The sequence below is a fragment of the Aspergillus ibericus genome, assembly GCF_003184845.1.
Source record: "Aspergillus ibericus CBS 121593 unplaced genomic scaffold BO80scaffold_57, whole genome shotgun sequence".
Lineage (NCBI taxonomy): Eukaryota > Fungi > Ascomycota > Eurotiomycetes > Eurotiales > Aspergillaceae > Aspergillus > Aspergillus ibericus.
This window is the reverse complement of record NW_020292155.1, coordinates 165,731-190,436: the sequence shown is the minus strand read 5'-3', so window position 1 is coordinate 190,436 and position 24,706 is coordinate 165,731. Positions and strand designations below refer to the sequence as shown.

Sequence of the window (24,706 nt, the reverse complement as noted above, 5' to 3'; positions counted from 1 at the left end):
CCCCCTCCGCCCCCTCCTCCGCCGCCGCCGCCGGGAGGTGCAGGAATCCCCCCTCCCCCGCCTCCACCTCCCCCGCCCGGCGGTGCCCTTGGAGTACCACCACCACCCCCTCCACCGCCGCCCCCTGGAGGTGCGGGATTCCCGCCGCCGCCTCCCCCTCCGCCTGGTGCTTCGTTCGGTGCTCCCCCTCCGCCGCCTCCGCCTGGCGCTGGCTTTGGAGGATGGCGAGCCAACTACATGGCCTCTCAAGCCCTCCCCCATCACAAGACTGCTCTCATGCCATCTATTAGGCCCAAGAAGAAGCTCAAGGCCCTTCACTGGGAGAAGGTTGATGCTCCACAGGTGACGGTGTGGGCGTCCCATGCCCCAACCGCTCAGGAGAAGGAGGAGAAATATGTGGAGTTGGCCAAGAAGGGTGTGTTGGACGAGGTGGAGAGGTTGTTCATGGCGAAGGAAACCAAGATCTTTGGTGGCAATGCAGCAGCCAAACAGCGCAAGGACAAGAAACAAATCATCTCCAATGAGCTGTCCAAGAACTTCCAGATTGCGATGGCGAAATTTTCTCAGTTCCCTGCCGAAGATGTGGTGCGGATGATCATCCATTGTGACACCGATATTCTGGACAATCTGGTCGTCATGGAGTTCCTTCAGCGGGACGAAATGTGTACGGTTCCAGAAAATATCTCGAAGTCGATGGCGCCATATAGCCGGGATTGGACGGGCCCGGATGCTGCCAGTGCGGAGCGTGAACAAGACCCTACCGAGCTCACGCGAGAGGACCAGATTTACCTTTACACCGCGTTCGAGTTGAACCATTACTGGAAGGCCAGAATGCGCGCCCTTGGACTGACCCGGTCGTTTGAGTTGGATTATGAGCACATATCCGCCAAGTTACAACAGGTCGTGAAGGTCAGCGAATCCCTGCGGGATTCCGTTGCTCTCATGAACGTTCTTGGTCTGATCCTGGATATTGGTAATTTCATGAACGATGCCAACAAGCAGGCTCAAGGTTTCAAGCTGAGCTCTCTCGCCCGTCTCGGCATGGTCAAGGACGACAAGAACGAGACCACTTTCGCGGATCTGGTGGAGCGAATCGTTCGTAATCAGTATCCCGAATGGGAGGGCTTCACGGACGAGATCAGCGGGGTCATCGCCATCCAGAAGCTCAACGTGGACCAGCTGCGGACAGATGCGAAGAAGTACATCGACAACATCAAGAATGTACAGGCTAGCTTGGACGCAGGCAACCTGAGCGACCCCAAGAAGTTCCACCCCCAGGATCGCGTGAGCCAGGTCGTCCAACGGAGTATGAAGGATGCTCGACGGAAAGCCGAGCAGATGCAGCTCTACTTGGATGAGATGGTGAAATCCTACGATGACATCATGGTTTTCTACGGAGAGGACAACGCCGACGAGGGCGCCAGACGAGACTTCTTCGCGAAACTGGCTTCCTTCTTGGTGGAGTGGAAGGTATGTTGGACCGTCACATTTCCCGTTCCTGATCTTGTCGCTAACTGTGATTTGTGCAGAAATCTAAGGAGAAGAACATCTCGTTGGAAGAAAGTCGGAGACGCACCGAGGCGTCGCTGGCTCGCAAGCGGAACATCAATGCCAGTCTTGCCAATGGTGCTCCCTCGGCTGGTGATGCGCCAGCGTCGCCAGCTACCAGCGGGGCCATGGATTCGCTCCTGGAGAAGCTGCGCGCCGCGGCTCCTCAAGCGCGAGACCAGCGTGACCGCCGCCGCCGTGCCAGGCTAAAGGAGCGCCACCAGATCCGCGTCGCTTCAGGCCAGAAGATGCCGGATGCCGACACCCCTGACGGTGGGAACAACGCCGAGGACGACGGCAGCGGTACCCAAGCGGGCAATGACAACAACAGTGACGCCAATCCCACTGAAACGGGGCTTCTCAGCCCTCCTCTCCTGGAAGCGGAAACTCCCGAGACCGCGAAGAAGGACTCCCAGCATGTGTCGGAAAGCGAAGACGTTGCGGATCGCGCCGCGAGCATGTTGCAGGGACTCCGAGACAACGTGGACAACGACCGACTGAGGCGACGAAGAGAAACCGCCGAAGAAGAACGACGGAAGCGCCGGCTACGGAGACGGAACGGAGCCACCAGCACCAGTAAGGATAGCACGGAGGGCTCTGCTCCTACATCTGTGCCGGAACCGATCTCGCCTCCCAGGACCGACTTGGAGCCGGACGATGCCGCGAGTCCTCACACCGGGGAAGATGCCATTCCCCAGCCCCCTCTGACGCCGGCAATTGTGGTGTCTCCCACTTCAGAGCAACAGCTCCGATCACCCGGGGACGATGAGCTGATGGAAGGCTCGCCGTCGAGCAGATCCGTCGAGTAGGCCGGATGTACCGCTCACCCCCCTCCCTCCCTCTTTTGATTTCATTTCTTTGGCACTTTTTATCCTTGAATCTTTTCCTCCTTGCTCGAAAGGAGTGTCTTCCCCTTTCTTTCCTAATCTAATGTTTGATAGACTAACTCATGTCGTCTCGGAAAGATTTCACTATGTTGTTTGAGTGTATAATATGCCAGGATGACGGGACCGGGTCGATCTGCTGCTCACTTTCTGGCTTTTTCCTCTTTTCTTTGGGCAGCCGTCGGTTTTGCTTCCCCCGTACATGGTTCTCTTTTGCAGCGATTCACAGCTTCCTTGTTGCTTCTTGCTTACCCACTTTGGCCTCCGGTCCTCTCTTTGTGTACATACTTCCTTTCTCTGTTCTCCTTTCCCGTCTCCGTTCTTCTTCTCCGTTTATATCCGCATATCGTTCAGCAGTTGCATTTTGCTCCGGGGGAGGGTTCCAAGGCGTATGGCCGAGTGTGTGTCTTTCGGCGCGCAGGCGTGACGAAGGGGCGCAGGGGACCTTGTGATCTGGCTTTCATACATCTACTGGACTCCTGGATTGTCTACGCGAATATCCCTTGCATTGCTTGTATGTGTGGCTCGTAGTCGAACTGTATGTCCATAAACTATGAATCTCTTAGTATCTCGCCCGGCTCTCACGTGACGGGCACCTCCGCGGCGATTCCTGGCCTCGCCGACGCTCCTCCGCGCCCCCAACTTTCCCCGGGCCTCGAGGTCGATTTCTCTCCATCGTCTATCGCCCGCCTGCTCACGGCTGTCCCGCGTATGCGACCATCGGCCATCCGGACCCTACGGTGGGCGATCCCCCTTCGCCCATCATGGAGAAGATGCTCCGCCGTCGCTCCGAAGGGCATCACCGGTCTAGCTAGACTTGCCCGCAGCTCAGCTCCGCAGCTCCCACCACGCCGATACTTCTCCAGGTCCACCCCGGGTCAGTCGATCTTCGACGCCGATTCCACCATCTATGCGCTTTCTAGCGCATCTGGCCGGGCTGCCATTGCCGTCGTGCGGGCGTCGGGCCCGGCATGCACGCAAGTATGCCAAACCATCGCGCAGCCAGAATCCAGCAGCTAACGTCCCTCCCCCCTCTCAGATCTACGAAGCGCTATGTCCGGAAGCACCGCTCCCCCGACCCCGCCTAGCAGCCGTTCGCACTCTATATGATCCCACCCAAAAGCCTTCCCCCAATAGTGTTCTCGACGCCGGCGCCCTCGTCCTATACTTCCCAGGCCCTAAGACCGTTACCGGCGAAGACGTCCTCGAGCTCCATCTCCATGGCGGACCCGCCATTGTCAAATCCGTGCTGTCCGCCATATCCCGCACGAACAACCCGGACTGTACGGTTCGCTACGCTGAACCGGGTGAATTCACCCGTCGCGCATTCATGAACAACCGACTAGACCTTCCGCAGATCGAAGCGCTGGGCGACACGTTATCTGCCGACACGGAGCAGCAGCGTCGACTTGCCGTCCGCGGCGCGAGCGACACCCTGTCTAAACGGTACGAACACTGGCGGCATCAGTTGCTCTATGCCCGCGGCGAGCTGGAGGCGCTGATCGACTTCTCGGAGGACCAACATTTTGACGAGTCGACCGAGGAACTGGTGTCCTCGGTTGCGTCACAAGTGAGGTCGTTGCGTGCGCAAATCGCACTTCATATCGAGAACGCCTCGAAGGGAGAGCTGCTGCGCAACGGGATCAAGGTGGCCCTGCTGGGGGCTCCGAATGCAGGCAAGAGTTCACTTTTGAACCGTATTGTGGGGAGAGAGGCTGCTATCGTCAGCACGGAGGAGGGTACCACGCGAGATATCGTGGATGTCGGGATTGACATCGGCGGCTGGTACTGCAAACTCGGCGATATGGCAGGGATCCGCTCCGAGCCCAACGATCCGACCGGCCAGAAGAAGGTGGTGATTGGCGCCGTGGAGCAAGAAGGTATCCGGCGAGCAAAGGCTCGCGCATTGGAGTCCGACGTGGTCATCGTGGTGGTATCCGTGGAAGACGGCGGTGCGCTGCCATACCGCTTAGCTGTCGAGCCCGAGGTTGTTGAAGCAGCAAACGACTGTGCCCAGGCGGGCAAGTGCGTCGTCGTGGCCATCAATAAATGTGACCGGCTGCCAGCCGAGAATACGCTGCCGCAACTCACCGCGACAGTCAGCCAGCTCTTCCCAGCTGTGCCCGAGCAGCGCATCTTCGGCATCTCCTGCCTGGACGCCACCAACGGACTGACCAGCCCCGGCCAATCCGACCCAGGCTACATCCAGCACTTCCTACGAGGCCTAATCACTACCTTCGAGGAGATTGCCTCCCCGACCGGAATTGACGGGGACGAAAACGGACAGTACGATCATTCCTATTGGGAAGACTCTCTGGGCGTGACCCATCGCCAAAGCTCTAATCTACAACGCTGTTTGGAACACCTAGACGACTTCCTGATCCAGACCCAGACTCAAACGCCTCTAACCCTTGATCCCGCCCATGATTCCCTCGAACCCGAAATAGACATCGTAACCGCTGCCGAACACCTGCGCTCCTCCGCCGACACTCTCGCGAAGATCACCGGCCGCGGGGAAAGTGGTGACGTGGAGGACGTCCTGGGCGTCGTGTTCGAAAAGTAAGTCCTGCCGTGCTGTTGAAGACCGACATCCTCCCCCTGCTGACGGATGTAGATTCTGTGTTGGAAAATGATATGGCATTTTGAACCGATGACGCCAATATTCAGATCATCGCTCGACACTCTTCCAGATTCGCCCGCATCCCCATCCCTGCTGCTATCCTCCGCCGGAGCCCAGATTCTCCTGTCATAGCATGGTAGAGTTGTGCTTGTTGTACGCGCCCCGACCCTGCAAGAGCGGTAGGTCCGACGACGGTGGCGGAGATGGCAACGAGACAGATGACGAACCCGGCGAGGCGGGTGCCGGCGCCGGCGCTGTTGTCGTCTCGGGAGCGTTGTATCCGCCTCGACCCATGATGAATCGACTGCAATGGGGTTGTATAAGATGGTATGTAGAGTAGTGTTTAGATAGTGAGGGGATGGATGTATGTATATCCCGAGCGGAGCAAGAGCGAATAACTTAAATAGAGACAATCACAGTCGACGCTGCAGCCAGTGTATATACTAGACGTCGGAGTGTATGAAAGATCTGTATACAAAGTGAACTGAACCACCACAACCCCAACACTCAACCCTCCTAGTATATATATACCTGATCAAATCTGACTTCAACCCCCTCACTACTACAACTAGCACTACTACAGCCACAATCCCATCTACCACCACCGAACCGACCCGAACCAACCTGACTCTCAAACATCCGCTGAATCAGGCCCTACAAACCCCCGACCGACGCCCAGAATCACAACATCAACATCAACCCCAACGCGGCCCCCCATCCCATCCATCTCATACCAAGGACTGACTCAACTCGCAGCTGGGTGCATCCGTCACGGACGCCAATGAATATCCATATCGAACGAGATACTAAATATAACTGATCGCGACGCATCATTCCGCAATCCTTCGCACGGAGTATAATCTGATAAACTACGACCTGGCAGCCGCTGGTTGGGTTGGGGAGGTCTAGGATTGCTTTTTCTGTGCTTGGCTATGTTTAGTCGGTGTTATCTGAAGGTTGAATCGGGGTGGAGGGAAATAGAAAAGGATCAGAAAAGTGTCATGGCCTGAGCTGAGGGAGACAGGTGTTATGAATGCCCCAGGCCAGGCCAATCGGGCGGCCTGGTTCCTGAGGGATGGTGTTGGATGTGGCTGATCCCCGGCCCGAGTCATGGCCGAGTCAGCGTCATCTTCAGATCGGTTGCCATGAACGGCCTGACTCATTCGCTCGTCATCTGCGTGGGCTGACGAGCAAGAAGCCTTAGCGGTTGGACGGGAAACTGAGACATTGTCTTGCATTTGAGGGGGGAACCAGTTCAAACTTTCAAAGTGACACCGGGCACGTGGCCGCCATGCCCTACCATGCCTGAGGCCATGCCGGTTGCTATTTTTGGAGGCGACGAATGATTGCCGGTGCGGCTCGTATACGGGACGCAAAGGCGTCGATCTGACGTGTCTAGCTATGCTACGGTTACCATTTTAGGTGGCAAGCTCAAAGACCTCTCCCTCCTGCGCAGTGTAGACCGAGGATATAGAGGATTCCGAGTCCCATTCTCGCCCCGGGCCCTGGCTGGACTCCCCTGCGTTATGCGGGTGCGGTGGCCAAGCTAAGGGTGGAGGGTTCAAGCCATGCACCCCCGTCAGAGACACCGGGGAGTCCGTGGGACGGACTCGCGTCTCGTCTGCTGCTGGGTGAAACACGGTGTCCAGGAACGCGCCGTTCGGGCCAGGGCTGCCCGGCGTGTCATAATAACGCCGCGCGCGCGGCATGGCAATCTGTTCGTTCGTCGGGGCAAAGGCCCGTTCGTGGGCCTCCAGGATCTGTGGAACATCCCGGAATTCCGACTCCAGGCGATAAACGCTGGGGCCTCGACGCATGTGTTCAGGGGTCTGAGAGCGGCTAGCCGGAAGTCCTTGCTCCAAGGTCCCGGGGAGTTCCTGGGGACTGGCCATTGCTGTGGGCGACGGCTCGGAGCGATGCAGAGCAGTCCAGACCGGGGCGCTCTCGGCCAGTGGCGACGATGGGTGCTGCATCTGAGCCAACAAGCCCTGCACCTCCCGTTTCCTTTCGACGGAGATATCCGCTGACGGCGCAAAGCCGATTCGCTCCACAGTCAGACCCAAATCCGCATCCTCCTTGGCTAGACTGCAGGACATGAGCAGCCGGAGCACATTGGGATGTCCATAATAAGCGGCATAGCGGTAGGGCTGCCAGCCCCGGTCGTCACGCTTGATGGCTGACGCTCCTCGCTGGAGAAGAAGCGTGACGACTGGCAAGTGTCCTTCCATGGCCGCTAGACACAATGGCGAATCCTCCTCCGACCGAACACCATAAGGCAAGCATACGGGAGATCCTCGATCCAGCAGGTTCTGAACGGCAGCGGCATGTCCATACCGACAGGCGACACCAAGCGCTCGGTCTCCTGCAGCGTCCCGTGCCTCCAGAGAGGCCCCCTTATCACACAGCAGGTTCAGCAGTCCCATCGAACCACGCACCGCCGCAAGATGAACGGGTCTGCGCTGGTCCGCCTCGGCTTGGGCCTCGATGTTGGCGCCAGAAATAAGCAATAGCCTCGTAACCTCGGCGCTATTGGCCATACACGCATAGTGAAGCGGGGTGAGACCCGACAGACAGCGATTTTCTAGCGGCATACTTCTACGAAGGAGCAGCTCTACCACCGCAAACTGCGATTTCATCACAGCAAGATGTAGGGCGGTTCGTCCGGCGATGTTGGTTTTGGCCAGTAGCTCTTTCTTCTGACTCAGGAGGTCCACAATCTCCGTATGTCCATTGAAGGCAGCCCAGTGCAACGCTGTCATGGCAGCATCGTCAACGGACCGGGTCGACGCTTTCCTCTTGAGCAAAAGCTGCGTCGCAGGCAGCTGACCCAGGGCAGCAGCGCAGATGAGCGGCGACCTCCGGTCGCTTCCAGCCGCGTTGATATTCGCCTTGTGGTTAAGAAGCAACTCTATGACGTCCAGATGTCCCCCCTCGCAGGCATAATGCAGCGCCGCCATCATCGTCCCGTCTTTGGCCTCTATGTCCGCACCGTTCATAATGAGGAGCCTGGTGATTACTATATCGCCCCATTTTGCTGCCAGATGCAGCGGGGTCGTCTGGTTGTCAGCGCGCGCATTCACCTTGGCGTGACAGGCAAGCAGTAGGTTTGTGGCTTCAGCTTGGCCGTGGTATACTGCTACCCAGAGGGCAGTCTGCCCATTGGCATTTCGAGCCTCGAGATCCAAACTTTCGGGAAGAAGCAACGCAAGAACCTTGCAATGGCCGCGCGATGCAGCCAAATGTAAGGCAGTGGCGCCCGACTTGTCGGTGGCATCGACTCTAGCGTTCCTTTGTAGCAGTAGATCGACCACCGCTTCGTTGCCACAGTGCGATGCCACCAGAAGGGCGGTCCTGCGGGAAGAGACATGGCGGGCTTCAATGTCATGGCCACTTTCGAGGAGCCTTTCAACATCAGATCGAGTTCCCGCCTGGGAGGACTTCACAATTGGCGGAGCAGACGCCCCATCCGGCGAGGTCAAGTCAATGCTAGTACCAGTGTTGACGTCTCTTTCGTACAGCCGTCGCTCGGCCGGTCCTCGCATAGGAACTCGCGCCGAAGCTTGTGCTGCTGACCAACTGGGTCGCCTCAGTTGTCGGATGATGGAGCGCATCTTTTCACGCCGTGACCCGGACGAGCGACCTGCCCAGGACGAGCCAGTCGTGTCCGACTGCCATCTGCGGACCTGGGTCGGACTTTGCTGCAAAGACGTCGGTACGAACGAGACGCTCCGGCTGTGGCCCTGACCAAGGCTAATCGACGCAGAGGGATGCACCGGAGAAACCGCAATTGTTCCCGTCGGGCTTGAATTACTCGCAGCACCACTTCCATACCCTTCGTCTGTAATCGGGCTGTGACGGTTGGGATCGACTGCATCTGGTATCGTAGATTTGGATTGAGATTGTCTGATCGCACGCCGGTAGGGAATAGAAGCCACTACCGTCCCATCGAACTCGAAGACAGTGTGCCCTGCGGTTGATGAGCGACGAGTCATGCTCGCGCTTTCCGCTCGTGAGGCTGCATAGCTGCTAGAGGACCGCAGGGTAGCTGTATCGCTGGCGACCCTGGCGATGATTTGGCGATTCTCCGCTCTTCGTAGCAGTTCGACCTGCTCGGCTGACGTTCGACTGAGAACTCGTCCTTAGCACACAGTGACCTATTGCTGCTTGCTGCTGCATGGGAATGCTCACCATAGACAGGCTTGCAGCAGGAGCTGCAACGCTTGGGCCTGCGCCCGCAGTCTTTCCTGATGCTCTCGCATGCTATCTTCATTCCAGACGACCTTCACTCGGGTTCGGAATCCGATCCCATCGCCGTTCAGTGACGCACCCTTTGTCAGAGCCAAAACCTCGTCAGAAAGAACCCCCATGACCGCGCGACAGCCGTCCAGAGCGATCTCGAGCCCGTCGACAAACTCCGGTTGGGCCGAGTCCCGGACATTATAGTTCGCCCACTCGTGCAGCTGGGTGATGGCCGATCGGATGATTGTCAGCTCACTGATGAGTGATTGGATAGTGAGGTCTGCATGACTGTATTTGCCATACAGCTGGGCCAGTCCTCCGGCGGTGTCTTTGATGAACTGAGCGATCTGAAACACGCCGGACAGAAGGCCGATGGCGGAGACGGGATCCATCGAGAGAGGCTGCAATCATCGATGGAACATCAGGGCCGCGGCGTGAGAGATAATAATGTAGGCCTGGCAAGCTGTTTCCTCCGACCAGCTGGTGAGCTTCAGGAAGGGGAGAAGCAGAGCGGGCACCCTGACAGCTGAAGGGCCTCAGCAGAGGCTCAGCTTAGCTTAGGCATCGGAGCTGGAGCGAATCATGGCCGGCTGAGGCAGGCTGAGGCCGTGCAACTGCAGGCCAACGCGGCCGTGCCCGAGTCGAACAACTCTGGCCGGCGATCGTCGTGGACGCACTGCCCCCTCCGGTGTCGTGCTTCTCGCGTGAGCCTGGGAATTAATATGGTTGATACCATAGTGCAACCCGAGCCACCACGTGGGCGGCGGGTTGGCGAACCAAGGGTGAAAGAAAGTGTAATCGTACATTGCCCATGAAGAACTATCTAGCATCTATCTAGTAGTTGTAGTAACATCTAATTTTGGACTCCCACCCACCGATACACACAATATACATGCAATCATCCCATGCGTCTCGACAGAAGAATCATCCACGCAGCAACCCCAAAAATGAAGACTGGAAGGCTCGGGTATCATAAGAATCAATTGTCGACAGTCGCGCTTTTCATTTCCTACCTCCCTCATGCTTCAATGGCGTTCTTGACCCATTTCTCCAAGCCACCCTGCGCAATGATCTCCTGGACGTTCGGCGGCAGTTCTCCCACCTGGTGTGTCCACTTGGGCCCATGCTCGCCTTCCTGGACCTCAATCTGACTCCTCCGGACATCCCAAGTCAAAGTCCAGCCGGTGCGGCGAGTGAGCTGCTTCTCGCAAAATTCCTCACGCAGACGGCTGATCAGGCGCGGAACCTCCAGACCCATGAGAGCATTGTTGATGCTATTGCGGGAAAAGATGTTGCCAAAGCTACCAGCCACAACAAGAGGAATCCTCTTCGCCAGAAGAGCAGTAGCCGCCTGCTCCCGAGAGCTACCACAGCCGAAGTTGTACCCAGTAACCAGGATATCACCCTCCTTCGCAATCGAGGAGAACTGAGTATCATAGTTGGACATGCACACCTCCGCCATCTTCTCCACAGTGACATTATCTTGGTAAGTGTAAAAGCCCGGGTAGATTCCATCCGTAGAGAGGTTATCGGCATCACAGAACACGATCTCGCCAGAGACACGTTCGGGGAATCCGGGGTACACTTCGGTCAGGCCACCCTCTTCCTCGGCCGGTTCCTCCGGAGCAAAGCGCTTCTCGCCATCAGCGACAAGGTCGTCCAGCTGACCGATGAGTTTCTCCAGGGCTTGCTCGTTGTTAAGCATCCGGTCCTCCTCACGGATGCCATCGCCCTCGCCGCGGATCACTTCGGTCCAGCCCTCAGGGGTCTGGTACCAGCCAGGACCGCGAAGCTTTCCGGTAAGGGCACTCGCGGCGACAACCTCGGGGCTACCCAAGTACGCCTTGGCCTCAGTGCTTCCCATGCGTCCCTTGAAGTTGCGGTTCGACGCACTGATGCCGACCTCGCCGGGCTCCAGCAGTCCTGTTCCCAGGCCGATACAAGGCCCGCATCCGGCGGGGAGAGGCGTGGCCCCGGCTTCCAGGAGAGTCTGCCAGTCACCAGCCCCTTCCGCTGCGAGTTGTTCTGGGATGGATGCTGCAGCGATGTAGAACTTCACGCCATCGGCAATCTTTGGGACTTTGCCACCATTCTTCTCCGCGGCCTCCTTAAACACCTTAGCCGCGGCGGCGATATCCGAAGCCCTCGAGTTGGTGCAGGAGACCAAGTAGGCCTTGTCGACTTTGATATCCTGTGCTTCCAGCTCTTTGAGGGGGGTTGCCACCTTTACAGAGTTGGGTCCGGAGATGTATGGAGACAGGGTAGAAAGGTCCAGGAAGAGCTCCTTCGCGTACTTCGCACCCTTATCCGCAACAAGCGGGTTCTCAAACAGCTGCTCGATAAGCGGGTGAGTGAAATGCCGAGGGGCCAAAGTCTTGTATGGCCCATCGGCGAGCCCCATGGCAGCAGTGGTGGCCTTGCCCTTGAGCCAGCCCTTCAAGACGCCGTCCATGGGGAACAGTCCAGACAGAGCACCCCATTCCGTCGTCATATTGGCAATGGTCAACCGATTGTCCATAGACAAACTTCTCATGGTCTCCTCAGAGCCCGTGAACTCGATTGCGTGGTTCAGAACCTCATCCTTGCCGAACAGACCGCACAGAGCAACGATCACATCCTTGCCAGTCACGCCCGGTGGCAAAACTCCGGTAAGGGTAACCTTGGCCACCGGAGGAATCTGCCACCACGTTTTGCCCGTCGCCCAGATACTGGCTGCATCGGTTCTCACAATGGGAGTACCAACGACACCCAGAGCACCATAGGTGTTACTGTGACTATCCGAGGCGACCACGAGTGTACCAGGCCAAGCGAATCCTTCCTCAACCATGATCTGGTGACCAATTCCTCGTCCTGCCGGGTAGAACTCAACGCCGTGCTGCTTCGCGAACTCCTCGATCTGGCGGTACTTCTGAAGGTTCTTCTCTGATTTGTTCTGGACGTCGTGGTCGAGAGTCATCACGACCTGATTGGGATCATGTATTTTGGACGCACCGATCGACATGAATTTCAAGGCGACAGGCCAGGAGTTGTCATGGGTCATGATCCGGTGGGGGGAAATGGTGACATAGTCGCCGGACTTGACAAACTTGTCACTGGCCAAGCCTACCGAGTACTTCTGAACGATTTTTTCCGTCAGGGTCTGCGGGACGGCCCTGGAAGTCTGCAGGGACGAAAAAATGGCTGCGGAGGCAGGGTCCTCGAGCTGCGACTGGAAGACATCCTGGAACAAGAGCCGGGTTGAGGCGAACGCACGCCGTTGCGGAGTCACGGGGCAACGAAGGGAGGCCCAGCGCCTGCCAGGGCCGGAGGGCAACAATCGCGACTGCATGTTGCTAGAAGGCGTGAGGCGTATGAAAGAGACTACTCAGGAGAAAGAAAAGAAAGCGACTTGGATTTATGACTCGAACTTACTTAAAGTTACCGGTTCCGGCGATCGACCAATTAGGAGGCAGACATTAATTCTCGCTCCGCGGCGATGGCGGTGCCAAGACTCCGCTATCGGAGGTTTCGTTTTCTGGGGTATGAGGGTGGGAAAGGGAAATGGAAATGGTACATGAAGTCTATGGCTACTATCGTACATGGGCATCTGGCCTTCCTCTCTTTACAGTTTCCACACGGCCCAATTCTTCAGGTTTAGCTCTTTCAGGATCCCCTGAAGCGGACCCTGCAGTTCCATGCCCTGAGCCCAGAGCTTTGGTCCTGCCATGTAGCTAATGAAGCCCTCCGGTCCGGAGACCAGAATGAGATTGTGTTTCCCTTGGCCCGGCTCTTTAGAAGACAGCGCAGTGCTGGTGGAGTCCAAGATAGACTGCTTCCCGATACTGGTGCCTTCCTCATCGACAAAGTAATCCACGCTCACCTGACCAGGATATTGCGATCGAAGCGCCTCCAATTCCCGGACCATCAATGAAGTGCCAGCATCCTGCGGGGGATCAACGAGGGCGGGTGTGTCCTTCGAAGACTTGAAAACGCCGGAGAGCCATGACCTTTGCGGCGCCGTTGTAGGCGCCGTTGAGTCACTTACACCGCCAACGCAGTCCTCCCGTCTTCTGTTGGCCCACAGGATATGTATTCTGGGTTGATGAGTTGAGCTTGTGCGGCGAAGAAGTGTATGTCCAGCTTGCAATGCAGAGGCAATCCCTGTGCCTCCGGCAATGAACAAGATCTGCTGCGTATCCGAAGGAATCTCACATTCAATGCGCGGACCACGTACTTCAATGGGCGCTCCAATATCTAGGCTATGCAAGTAGCGGGAGACCTCACCGAAGGGGTCTTTCCGGATGAAAAAGTGCAGACACTCGTCATCATCTTCATCCGTGGGCGGCAGGGGCGTATAGTCTCTTCCAATCTGAAGCTGTGGCTGTTTAAACATCACACTCCAGAGCCCTGTCTTCCATGCTTCCTCGTAGACTGTATGGTTGGTTCCATCCTCCTTGGGTGGCTGAAGAATGAAATAGCTCCCGGTCGATGAGACCGGCTCGCGGGACACCAGGTAATACGGGGTGAATTTGACCGGATTGAGGGTCGACGAGTCCGGGCCCTGTTGCGACCTGACAAGGGCGCCAATTCCCGCCGCAGCGGCCGTTATGAAGGCGAGTCGCAGCCATCGCTGCTGCTTTGGTGGAGTAGAGGGTGAGGGTGAGGGTAAGGGCGAAGGCGAAGAGGAAGGTGATGAGTGGGAAGCATGGCGTCTCGAGGAGCGGATCACGAGCCTGGCGGCCGTGGAGGAGGCATTGAGCCGGAAGAGACCCTGAGGGGACCCGCGGGGCTTCATGGGGGAAATTTGGGGCTGGATGGGGAAGTGGCCATGACGCTATAAAAAGCAGGTGCGATGATCCCAAGGCGCTAGTCCCGATTGGGCCCCAGACGCAGGGAGTCGCATTTCTTGTCGGCGTCTTTGTCCCTCCATGCTTCTTCATTCTTCATTCTTCTTGCTTCTTTGTCCCCAGTTGCTGGCTGCTGTCCCTCTACTATCTTCTCGAGGGGACGAAACATTGCTCCGTTCATTTGTCGCTCCAGGACAGCCTTCCCAGTGGCATGGAAGACGTCCCCGTGCCCCGTGCCCCGTCCCTAACAGCCCGCCTTCGTCCTCGCAGCTCCTGAGCAGACCCCCAATCCCGACCTCCTCTGGACGGAATGTCCCATATAACCTTCACGAATACCGAATCAAGGTCGGGCAATTACCATGCTCCCCGGGATTCCCTAGAATTGGCCTCGTTGGCCTCCTCGCCCGACTCCGCACCCAGATCCTCCCGCTCCTCATCACCATCGGGCATCTCGTCGTCGCGCAAGCTCTCCCTCGAAGATGAAGACCCTCTCGCCGGCTCTCAGTCGCAGACGCATACGGCATCAGGACGACCTCGATCAGCCCGCTCCTACTCGATATCCTCTGCCTTCGACTTCGGGGCGACACTGTTTCCCTTATCCCAGACGACGGGTGGTTATGCACCTTTGGGCGCCTCCTCCGCGGATCGAGAGGCCGGTATCGCCGACGGGTCGTTAGAAAGGAACAAGACATTAACCTATCTGAACGGTCTGTCTCTGGTGATTGGGCTGGTGATCGGCTCGGGTATCTTTTCGTCTCCCAGCCAGGTCAATGCTAATGCGGGGTCGCCTGGTGCGTCGCTGATTGCGTGGGTGGTTGCTGGCCTGCTGGCATGGACGGGGGCAGCCAGCTATGCAGAGCTCGGAGGAGCTATTCCTCTAAACGGTGGTTCCCAGGTATACCTCTCTAAGATTTTTGGAGAGTTGGCTGGCTTCCTGTTTACGTGGTGCGCAGTCCTCGTCTTGAAGCCGGGCAGTGCTGCCATCATCGCGATCATTTTCGGGGAGTATGTCGTTAGGGCTGTGGTCGGTGCCGACGTGGAGACCCTTAACCCTTGGATTAACAAGGCCGTTGCGTTCGGTGGAATATTCGTTGTGACGCTGTTGAACTGTATCTCGACGAGAGTGGCGGCGCGCATCGGCGACCTCTTCATGTTCTTCAAGTTTGTCGCGTTGCTCGCGGTCGCTATCATCGGTATTATTGTGGCGATTACAGGCCACTCCTCGAATGGAAGTGCCAACAAGGAATGGAAGGCCGGCTGGTTCGAGGGTACGAACCTCGACGTATCTGCATGGGCTGTAGCCCTGTACGCAGGCCTTTGGGCTTTTGACGGTTGGGACAACGTGCGTTCTCGTACCTTCTAATATATCACGATTCTTTGACTGACACCACCTAGACAAACTACGTGACTGGCGAATTTAAAAACCCGAACCGTGATCTCCCACGGGTGATCCACACGGCCATGCCAGTGGTCATCCTCTGCTATCTTCTCGCCAACGTCTCCTACATCCTCGTTCTGCCCCATTCTACCATCGAAGCAAGTAATACCATCGCCGTCCAATTTGGCGATAAGGTATTTGGCTCTGTCGGAGCCCTAATCTTCGCGCTGGTGGTATCCGCAAGCTGCTTCGGCGCCCTGAACGCCACGACCTTCACAAGTGGCAGATTGGTCTATGCAGCCGGCAAAGAGGGCTACTTGCCCTCGATGTTTGGCAAGCTTTGGACTCGAAATACATCGACCAATCGACTACAGCGCCGTTCCTGGGTGAGCAAGTCCCTCGCACGCCTATGCGGAGATGGCACGCGGATCGGCTTCACCCCCATCAACGCCATGGCACTGAACAGCGGTCTCACTATCATCTATGTCATTCTCGGTGAATTCAAGACCCTTGTCACCTTCTACGGTGTAGCCGGATATACCTTCTACTTCGTCACGGTGCTGGGCCTGATCATCCTCCGCGTGCGGGAGCCCTACCTACATCGCCCCTACAAGACCTGGATTTCCACCCCCATTATCTTCTGCTGCGTGAGTCTCTTCCTTCTCAGCCGGGCCATCATCGCCGAACCGCTGCAGACATTAATTGTCGTCGCCTTTATCGTGGCCGGAGTCCCCGTCTACTACTGGCGCATTTACAAGCGCGATGGACAAAAGGCGTTCCCCAACTGGAAGTTTTGGCAGCGCCGGTGAATCTACGACCCGCAAACTTGGTAAAGAAGTTACGATATGACCATACTAGCATTTAATCTTTCTCCCCAGCTTTCTCACATCTTCCTTGTTTTGAGTGTGTTATTTTGTTCGTTTCTTTCACTCCATTTTACCTATCTATTCTCCTTCCCGCCATTTCTTCCCCTTTCTACAAAACTATTCTATATGTCGGTCGTCTCCCATGGAATGATACCCATTCGCATATTCTTATCCGGGTGCATAATGGACTTACCGGGTCGGTCGGGGTTTGGAAGCATTTTTTCTGGTTCGGCTTTGCATACTGCATACTATACTTACTATCTGTCAAATATGATCAACGAGGCGATGGGTGGGGGTCTCATTTCCTTGTCTTCCTTTTGCTAGCTGCTTTGGGACACATATGGGTGCAGGTCTTCTTTTTCTTTGGACACGTCATGTGTGTGTGTGTGTGTGTATTACATAGAGATCAAGTGGGAACGGGCCCGGTCGCATGGCTTTGGCTTTCTGTGTCACTGATTATACTCTCGGGAAATCACCTATGTACAGTAATACATTCTGGACATCCAGTAAATTAATAAATCGACTCGCGCACCGAATTGTTCCCCCGAGGTGGTACTAGATCACCAAAGGATGTGGTTACTGACTGACACCCAGCCCGTCCCATCCGCTGGCCTGCAGAAGCACAGCTGGCGGGGAGTCCGACTTTCCCTCGGCAAAGAAACGCAGTCTCGAGCAGCGGGCCTGATTAGGTAGAAGATAAATCCGGGTGGAGATGACAGTGCGCTCGTTTACGAAGACTTCCAGCACGCTGGTGTCCCAGAACGCGTGGATCTGAAGCGTCTCTTCCCTTTCCTCTCCGGACAGAGTCTTGAATGTGAATAATGTATGCGGGGCGGACTCGGGGTCATGGTTGATGCGGGAGTCGTGGGGTAGAGGCCGTTGGACTATAAAGGTTTCACGGGATGGTTCCCAGTATAGGATGGTGCGGTGCTGCATATCTGAATGGGCTTGGTGAAGAGTTAGGGGCTGGAAAAAACAATATTCGGATTCTAACGCAGGAATTGGCAGGAAGGGAAAAAAGACACATACCGTCCCCGTGTTTGATTTCCATCCCCACTGCGCTGCACTGGTTGCTAACAGAGAACTCGGCCAAAACTTCCCATGTTGATGTTATCAGTGAAAGATGGGGACTGGATAGAGAGTCACCATCCCTGCGGTTTTCTAAAGGGAGATTATCAACGTGCATCTTGCACCTTTCGTTGCGAAGACCCTCGAGCCGTGGATCCGGCTGAATGCCCAGCGTTCGAATGGTGGAAGTCTGCTGGGTCACTCGTTGGGTCTCTATGGAGGTGATGGCACTCAGCTCAGAATGCCGAGCTCGCCTTACGCGATGTAGAGTTATCAACTTGGCTACCCGCGGGATAGACAACATGCCGCTCCAGCCTTGTTGGTGTCGAAGATCATCCGGCAAATCTTCCTCTGTAATCCAGCAATAGACGATCTGCTGAGCCGTGATTGGATCCCAGAAGCTATTCGCCGCATAGCAGCACCCATGATCAAAGATCCCGGAGAACGCATAGGTTGCGAGAGCATCGGCGGCACTAGAGCAAGGCTTGATGGACATCCACAGCTGTGCCCGGGGAGTTCTTTTTACATATTTTCTAGAATCCAGACATCCTTCAGCACCCATGATTATGAAGTATCTGGTGGTCTTCTCGTCATCCGTCAAAGGCACCCAGTTGACGACCTCCCAGTTGACCCCCAAATCGCCAGACCATCGGGATGGTTGGAAGTTAAGTCCAACGTGAACCAGCAGTCCCAAGTAATTCCATTGCCGTAAGTCGTGGGGATTTATCGAGTATACGAAAGCCGTTGGGGTCTTTCCGGCAATACCTCCCGAGATGAGCCCGCAGAGGTCAGAGGATTGGAAGGCTCCTGGTTGTTGCAGCATGAACTGCCAACGGCCAATAAATGGATCCCTCCAGCCTGTTACCGTGACAGTCTCCGGGGGTCGCAGTAGAACGGGGTTGCAATCAAGACGCTGCCACGTCAAGCCTTGGTCCTGTGAAGTAGCCATACTGACTGACTCAGACCCGGGCACATATGGCAGGGTGTAGTGAATCGGGAGGCGTTTCACGGAGGTGTATACAACAGTGAGCGTATGTGGAGCCCCATTCACAGCAGTTGGTCGGAGACACCCTGTGAAAATGCCGCAATGATCGTATGCGGTGGTGGGCTCCAGGCACGGCTCGGGGAATATCTCCCAGGCAAGCAGATCCTTAGAAACACCATGTCCCCATGAGATATTTCCCCAGTCGTTGCCTTTGGGGTTCCACTGAAATGACAGGTGGTAGAGACCGGCTGTCGGATCATATCCCAGACCGCACGGGTCATTCAGCCACCCGCGGGGTGCGGTGATATGGTAAGATGGACGGCATCGCTGAGCATCATCCAAGTGGCGATCCTTCCGTTCCATCACATCGGATCGCACATCCGAACTAGAAGAACGGTGACTTGATGGATACAGAGGTCGCACGCCTGTCAGGGTCATGACAAGTGCTTAATCCAGACTCAAGCAGTGCTCACCTTGTTCCTTTGGTTAAATAGATCGGTCCCCACCCCGGCACCCCCACTGATAAGATAGCTGCAGGCAACAATGTATGAGCGAGATACTATGTATCTCAAGCAATGGAATGACGCACATTCCACTACTCGCGGCTGTGTCCAACACCGGGGGTTCTTCGGAGAAACCCCCGATCCATTGACCATCCATCAACGATGATCAGCATCCAGGAGGCAACTTGGGACCATCTCGGCCCGCTAATTTCTCAACGGCGTCATCCGTCCCCCAGGGGGGCCAGTCTACTAGTTCCCAACCCCTGCAGCATGCTGCATCATTAGTACTCTAAGAGCGATCCGGTTACTCCGTACTCCGGATTGAGTTTCAGGCCTTCAGCCAAGGGAGGATGGTTGCTGAGCGAGGATCCACTAGCGTGGCGAGTGGAGCCCCGAGAGAAACACCACCAGTGCAGTGCCTGCATCCATGAAGATTGCTCAATATAAAGAGATTAAAAATAGCCCGCCCATGGGTCTCCGGCCGTGAAATTTCTGGGGTTAAGCTGGGGTACTCCCCTGGCATTGTCTTCTACACGAGTTCCCATGGTCCATAGAGCCATACTGATGGGCTGCCGAATACCACAAGGCAGTCAAGGAAGTGTACAATTGGTTGGCCTGCGACGCCAATGAATCACGTCGTCTGGCAGCCTGTCACCTTCCTCTTGCATGCACGAGGTCAGTCAAAATGGCCAATGCATTGGACAGCCATCCCTCCGATCCCGGGAAAGGTGTCAGCCGAGCGCATCATGTCGATATCGCAGCAGAGGGCAGTAGATCGTCCAAGGAACAAACAATCAATGCCTTCCTGCTCCTCACTTGCACGGTGTTTGGCGCAGCCTCGTTAGTGTTTGGCTTTGATGACAAAGTCATCTCGCCGGTGGCTGCATTGGCTGCATTCGTGAGTGTGCACGAATACCGTCCTAACCCGCACGGCGGAAGTAATCATTGAGCTGACAGCATCCCAAGGTCGATAGGTACCAAGGCCCCGAGCCAATCACAGGCAAACTTGTCTTCACAGCCCGCAATCAAAACCTCATATTTTCCGTCCCTCTGCTAGGCTCGATCCTAGGAGGCTTGACGGCCTCCCCTCTGAATTCCGGCTTGGGCCGTAAACGCCCCTTGTTGATCGCATATAGTATCTCCATTGGCGGCGGGTTACTCCAGATGCTGGCCCCGAATCTGGGGGCTTTCATATCGGGTCGTTTTATCAACGGAATTGCTATGGGGATTGCCAATACCACGGCTCCCCTGTATCTTTCGGAGGTGCGCATGCTGGTGCTTTCCGAGCCATACAAGACCCGCTCACTCACTGTATGACAGATCGTACCTGCCTCCATGAGAGGAAGAAGTGTATCATTGTTCAATATCTTAAACCTGGTTGCTGGTGTCCTGGGCGCCGTCGTGGTGTTGTGCACTCACGAGTTAGGAGGCAGGAGTTCGTACATGATCCCATTGGCCGTACAGTGTGCCCTGCCGGCTCTCCTACTCATCTCAACATTGCCTGTGCCCGAGAGTCCACAATGGCTCGTCTCTAAAGGCAAGGTGGAAAAGGCTCGTAACAACTTGCGGAGACTGCGCCGCTGCAGTGAACGACGGATTGATGATGAGATCCGAAACATGGAACGTTCCGAAGAGGGTTCGAAAGCCAATGCGCCCTTCTGGGATATATTCTCGAAGAAGCACCTGCAGCGCACCGTGATCGCCGGATCCTTCTACTCCTTGAACCAAATCTCCGGCATCATTCTCTCAACCACGTACAGCACAGTGTTTCTCTCTGAGATTGGCATTGGAGACCCTTTTTCGTTAACCGTAATTGCCGCCTGTTGCACTCTTGCAGGCACGATCGCTGCCCCCTTCGTCCTTGACCGGGCGGGTCGTCGCCCTACTGCATTGGTGGGCATGAGCATCCTGTTCATCATCGACGCGACGGCTGGAGGCCTGGCGTTCAACGGAGGAGACCGTCATTCGGCTATGGCGCTTGCGGCGTTGTCCTTCACCTTCAACTTCTTCTGGGCTTCGTCATTTTCCCCCTTGTCGACTCTTCTGCCTTCGGAGATGGCCACCCCCAGGCTCCGCCACCACACCATGGCTTATACTATTGCCTGTGCCCAAACAACGGCAGTGATCACGACGTTGGTGGTGCCTCAGCTCACAGCGGCCGATGCGGCAAATCTAGGGCCAAAGACATACCTTGTATTTGCCGGCTGCATGGGCTGCATTCTGGTCTTCGCCTACTTTTCCATCCCAGAGACCAAAGGCCGAACCTTTATGGAGATCGATGCAATGTATGATGCCAAAATTCCTGCATGGAAATGGAGACAACATTGGTCTTCGCTTGAGGAGACGATGTGTTCGGATTCCCCAGTTCCTAGATAAATACACTAAGACTATGGACCGGTTGGCTGTGGCCCCTGCCGTTAGCCTTGCGTTGGATACGAGACGGTATGACACAATCTCAACGGCGATACGTTCGAGTTCCCGGCACAGTTGGGCCGATTTAGCGCAGTGATGCGATCTTCCGTTTTATCCAAATCCCATCGCGCTATGCTTAGATCAACCCATTTAAATGAAAGAACGTACTTGCCAGAAAACCATACAATAACTCCAGGGCGCCAAATGCAAAGTAGGAACGTAGGAACACAAAAGAAGAAGGTAAAGGGACTTTGGTGACGAGGTAAAGACCGGGGGTTTATTGCGAGCCCCAAGCATGGCCAGTAGTGTGCAATGAGCCCAACAGTGTCCGATACTTTTCCATGAAAGGGTGGTTTCCACCTCGCAGGCTGCTCATCAGCAACATAAAGTCTTCCGTCAGGGTCTTGGAGAGCACCTGGCTATCAGCCGTTGGAACCTGAGCATTGGGAATCGTTCTGGCGGGCGATGCCACCGTGATGCCCTTGGCGAGAGGTATTTGGACATTGAACAAGACACTGATTGCACCGACTGCGATGTCGAACAACTTCTCAACCTGGTCCTGTGAGCGACTACGACAAATTTATTCCCGAGGTTTATACATACAAGGCCTATCCCATGCGCTTCCATGGAGCTCAGTCGCAAAGAACGACAGATATCAAGTGTCTCTTTTGCAACGGAAATAGCGTAGTTGAGGCTAAGCTCATGGCGTTCAGATGCCGGCCGTAGTAGACCATGGGTCGAACAGAGCACCCAAATGCGGTTCTGGAGCCATTTCTTCGTGATAAAGACGTCTGCACATTGAGTTTCCCTCAAACCTATCGCCGGGCGGTTGCTCTGGTTCCCGCCGAGGGCCGACTTGGAGCGTTCAAACCAGTCGTAGCCCTTGTACCGCTCAGATTCACTGACACGGCTGAGGTTTTGGTGTATCGACAGAGCCTTGGCTTCCGTGAGCTTCTCGCAATAGCCGGCATTGACGTTACATCGCTGGTTCCAGCAATCGACAACATCCTCATCAATCGCATCAAATAACTCCATTAGTCGAGCGAGTCCCATCATTCCTTCGGCATCCTTTTCGTTGTGAACTATGATGCCGGACACAAGACTATGGGTGGCACTATGGATAAAGTCATGAACGGGTCGCATGCTAAACCCTGGTCTTCCCCAAAAGGTGATTGGATGCCTTCGTTGTAATGCGTAAGCTCTGTATAAGCTTCCAGTTAGTAGACTATTTGGGAGAAGTCCGAATTCTGTGAATAGTACCTCTCCGTGATTGACAGGACCAAATAAGTCCGTAAACGTTGCCCCTTTTCATCGCTGGGCAAATCTCGGTACGAATCCGGATTGTTCAATCCCAGTGTAGCAGCAAGGTCGAGGGCCTCCCGCAGACGGAGCCATGCGGCGTTGTGCTGATTGCTGCCAAATAGACACCCAAACAGGTAGAAACTGGTAAGGACGGCTTCAACCGTTGGGTGTTCCCCGAAATCGGAACAGCTGCGCATCTTAGTCGCCTCATTCATCATGGACCGAGCCTGACTTGCTCGAGAAGACGATGTCGGTCGCTCGTCGATTTCGATGGGTTGGGTAAGAGAAAATGCGCACAACGCGAGAAGCATTGCACCAAACTGCGGATTCCTGCGGTGCTCCTGGGACAGCATACGGATGAACAAGGACGATCGGTTCAGCACCGGTAATGTTGGATGTAAACGGTCAAAGTAGACATCAATCCAGGGAATCATGTTTGCCTCCACAATGGATGAAGGCCACACCGTATTCGTCTCGTTCGACTGCGGGGGCAGGACATTCGCACCGGACATGGGAACGCTGGCGGCCTCCACTTGATGTGACGGTAGGCCTGTAGATGCAGCTTCTGTTTGTATGATAGATGGGAGAGAGGTTTTTAGGTAGATGTTGCTGCCCGGGAAATCGAAGACGGGCACTTGAGCATCCAGCGTATCTGGAAGCCAGTACTCAACATCGCTGCGCTCATTCCAGCTGACGCCACTAGTACTATGAGACTCGATTGGAGAAGCTCCAGAATTCCAACCGGGCGCCATCTGGGCTGGTGCTTGGGGAGGAGCAAGCTCAACGGGGACAGTGCCCTCGCTGTGCATGGGCCAGTGTGCAGCATCCTGCATTGGTTGGGCCGTGTTTGAGCCCCCATCTCCTCGAGACGGCGAGCCTGTTTGATAGGTGAAAGTCCCTGGGAGGGGATTGGAAGCTACATGATTCTGGGCACCACTCAAACCCGATAGTTGGGTCTGCTGCTGCCGGATCTGGGACACACGACTTTGGATACGCGACAGATTGACACGATCAGACTAATGCACTCGGATGTAGTCAAGATAAAGGCAATCAGTCAAACTCACTGTCCAGTGGGACCTCGTTTCTTTTGCGGCTGATAGAAGGTGCAATCAAAGCCCATGGAGACACATGCCCGGCATGGTTGGGAGAGACTGCACTGCAATTACCAAGGCAATTAGCTCGCGAGCCCGGCGCATAGAGCTGAGTGGAACAAGGGGCCGGAAAAGGAAAAAGCAGACAGGGGACGAAAGTTGGAGGTACTCCGTAGGTAGAAAATTAGTTTGCTTGCCTTGATCTTGCGGAACTTGCATTGGTCGCAAGCCCGTTTCGCAATTGCGCCGGAGGGCTTCTTTCGGGAATCGGTGCGGATGGCACCGGTCATCGGTGATGTTGCGGCACCAGAGCTCGGGGGATTCATGGTGGCATGTCCTCAGTCCTCAATTGGACGGGGGAAATGGGGGGACACTTAGTAATCGAGGAGCAAATAAATATGGGGGCATCGGACAACACTCTCAGAGTCAGAGCATGGTCCTACGCCGTTTGGAGCTGTTCCAACATGCCACGAATCTGTTGGCCAGTGGATTTCCGGTCGGCAGCTGCGAGGAGAGAGAATGGAGAATCGAGGAAAAGCTGCCAGGCCGGCCGCGGAGGCCCCCGCGGCCCAGCCAGTCCAGTCAGTCCCTCGAAACCCACTTTTCGGTTGGGAAATCCAATCCTCGCGCCCTCCCTTTGCAACGGCGGCCACCTCAACGAGTCAGTCAATCCCCATTGTCACTCTGCCAGTCTGGGGAACTTGAAGGCTGAGATTTTGTCTGGGGTCCCTGGGAATATTAACGGTCTGCAACCCGACCTGTGGTTCCTGCATCCTTGCTGTTGCTTTCCGTGCAACGCTTCAACCAAAATAAAGAAAAGAAAAGATTAGTCAGTTGGTCACCGATCCAGTCGGGATCTATGGAGTATGGAAAGTCATCCCGATCATGACTGGATAGTCTATACTCCGCACGAGTCCCATGGTTGACCCCACCTCCGACAAAGTACTATCTACTGCCTAACTAGCTCTATCTCTCTTGCTTAGA

General features: G+C 55.7%; 8 protein-coding genes across 8 annotated transcripts; 4 read left to right on the top strand and 4 right to left on the bottom strand.

The window, feature by feature from the left end:
• Window positions 1-237: 237 nt before the first annotated feature.
• BO80DRAFT_449302 (FH2 domain-containing protein) lies at window positions 238-2,357 on the top strand (the record flags this gene model as incomplete). Its single annotated transcript, XM_025721736.1, has 2 exons — window positions 238-1,470; window positions 1,530-2,357. 2 exons carry the CDS (start codon window positions 238-240, stop codon window positions 2,355-2,357), a joined length of 2,061 nt encoding a protein of 686 aa, XP_025570787.1.
• A 786-nt stretch (window positions 2,358-3,143) lies between these two features.
• On the top strand, window positions 3,144-4,995 carry BO80DRAFT_366320 (tRNA modification GTPase; the record flags this gene model as incomplete). Its single annotated transcript, XM_025716242.1, has 2 exons — window positions 3,144-3,413; window positions 3,472-4,995. The coding sequence occupies 2 exons, from the start codon at window positions 3,144-3,146 to the stop codon at window positions 4,993-4,995; spliced, it is 1,794 nt and encodes a 597-aa protein (XP_025570786.1).
• A 4,145-nt stretch (window positions 4,996-9,140) lies between these two features.
• Window positions 9,141-9,766, bottom strand: BO80DRAFT_227896 (ankyrin repeat protein). Its single transcript, XM_025714437.1, has one exon. It carries the CDS (start codon window positions 9,681-9,683, stop codon window positions 9,237-9,239), a length of 447 nt encoding a protein of 148 aa, XP_025570785.1. The 5' UTR covers window positions 9,684-9,766; the 3' UTR covers window positions 9,141-9,236.
• A 312-nt stretch (window positions 9,767-10,078) lies between these two features.
• BO80DRAFT_497021 (homoaconitase LysF) lies at window positions 10,079-14,077 on the bottom strand. The gene is made up of 2 exons (XM_025724056.1): window positions 12,908-14,077; window positions 10,079-12,613 (listed from the first exon to the last, which is right to left on the bottom strand). The coding sequence occupies exons 1-2, from the start codon at window positions 14,063-14,065 to the stop codon at window positions 10,310-10,312; spliced, it is 3,462 nt and encodes a 1,153-aa protein (XP_025570784.1). The 5' UTR covers window positions 14,066-14,077; the 3' UTR covers window positions 10,079-10,309.
• A 350-nt stretch (window positions 14,078-14,427) lies between these two features.
• BO80DRAFT_438604 (putative amino acid transporter) lies at window positions 14,428-16,304 on the top strand (the record flags this gene model as incomplete). The annotated part of the gene is made up of 2 exons (XM_025721048.1): window positions 14,428-15,459; window positions 15,513-16,304. 2 exons carry the CDS (start codon window positions 14,428-14,430, stop codon window positions 16,302-16,304), a joined length of 1,824 nt encoding a protein of 607 aa, XP_025570783.1.
• Window positions 16,305-16,937: 633 nt separating this feature from the next.
• BO80DRAFT_438603 (glycoside hydrolase family 32 protein) lies at window positions 16,938-18,852 on the bottom strand (the record flags this gene model as incomplete). Its single annotated transcript, XM_025721047.1, has 2 exons — window positions 16,938-17,299; window positions 17,391-18,852. The coding sequence occupies 2 exons, from the start codon at window positions 18,850-18,852 to the stop codon at window positions 16,938-16,940; spliced, it is 1,824 nt and encodes a 607-aa protein (XP_025570782.1).
• A 557-nt stretch (window positions 18,853-19,409) lies between these two features.
• On the top strand, window positions 19,410-21,497 carry BO80DRAFT_391825 (general substrate transporter). The gene is made up of 3 exons (XM_025717192.1): window positions 19,410-19,815; window positions 19,884-20,180; window positions 20,238-21,497. Exons 1-3 carry the CDS (start codon window positions 19,603-19,605, stop codon window positions 21,291-21,293), a joined length of 1,566 nt encoding a protein of 521 aa, XP_025570781.1. The 5' UTR covers window positions 19,410-19,602; the 3' UTR covers window positions 21,294-21,497.
• A 109-nt stretch (window positions 21,498-21,606) lies between these two features.
• BO80DRAFT_505446 (CeGAL family transcription factor) lies at window positions 21,607-24,278 on the bottom strand (the record flags this gene model as incomplete). The annotated part of the gene is made up of 5 exons (XM_025724488.1): window positions 23,920-24,278; window positions 23,696-23,787; window positions 22,590-23,615; window positions 21,933-22,530; window positions 21,607-21,888 (listed from the first exon to the last, which is right to left on the bottom strand). The coding sequence occupies exons 1-5, from the start codon at window positions 24,046-24,048 to the stop codon at window positions 21,607-21,609; spliced, it is 2,127 nt and encodes a 708-aa protein (XP_025570780.1). The 5' UTR covers window positions 24,049-24,278.
• Between the last annotated feature and the right edge of the window lie 428 nt (window positions 24,279-24,706).

Bases quoted from the DNA above. Each gene is read 5' to 3' on its own strand.
- BO80DRAFT_391825 (XM_025717192.1), top strand. From the start codon at position 19,603: ATGGCCAATGCATTGGACAGCCATCCCTCCGATCCCGGGAAAGGTGTC. The intron at 19,816-19,883 runs GTGAGTGTGCAC...CAGCATCCCAAG, and splicing joins TGGCTGCATTGGCTGCATTC to GTCGATAGGTACCAAGGCCC. The intron at 20,181-20,237 runs GTGCGCATGCTG...ACTGTATGACAG, and splicing joins CTCCCCTGTATCTTTCGGAG to ATCGTACCTGCCTCCATGAG.
- BO80DRAFT_497021 (XM_025724056.1), bottom strand. From the start codon at position 14,065: ATGAAGCCCCGCGGGTCCCCTCAGGGTCTCTTCCGGCTCAATGCCTCC. The intron at 12,614-12,907 runs GTGTGGAAACTG...AGCAACATGCAG, and splicing joins TAAACCTGAAGAATTGGGCC to TCGCGATTGTTGCCCTCCGG.
- BO80DRAFT_227896 (XM_025714437.1), bottom strand. From the start codon at position 9,683: ATGGATCCCGTCTCCGCCATCGGCCTTCTGTCCGGCGTGTTTCAGATC.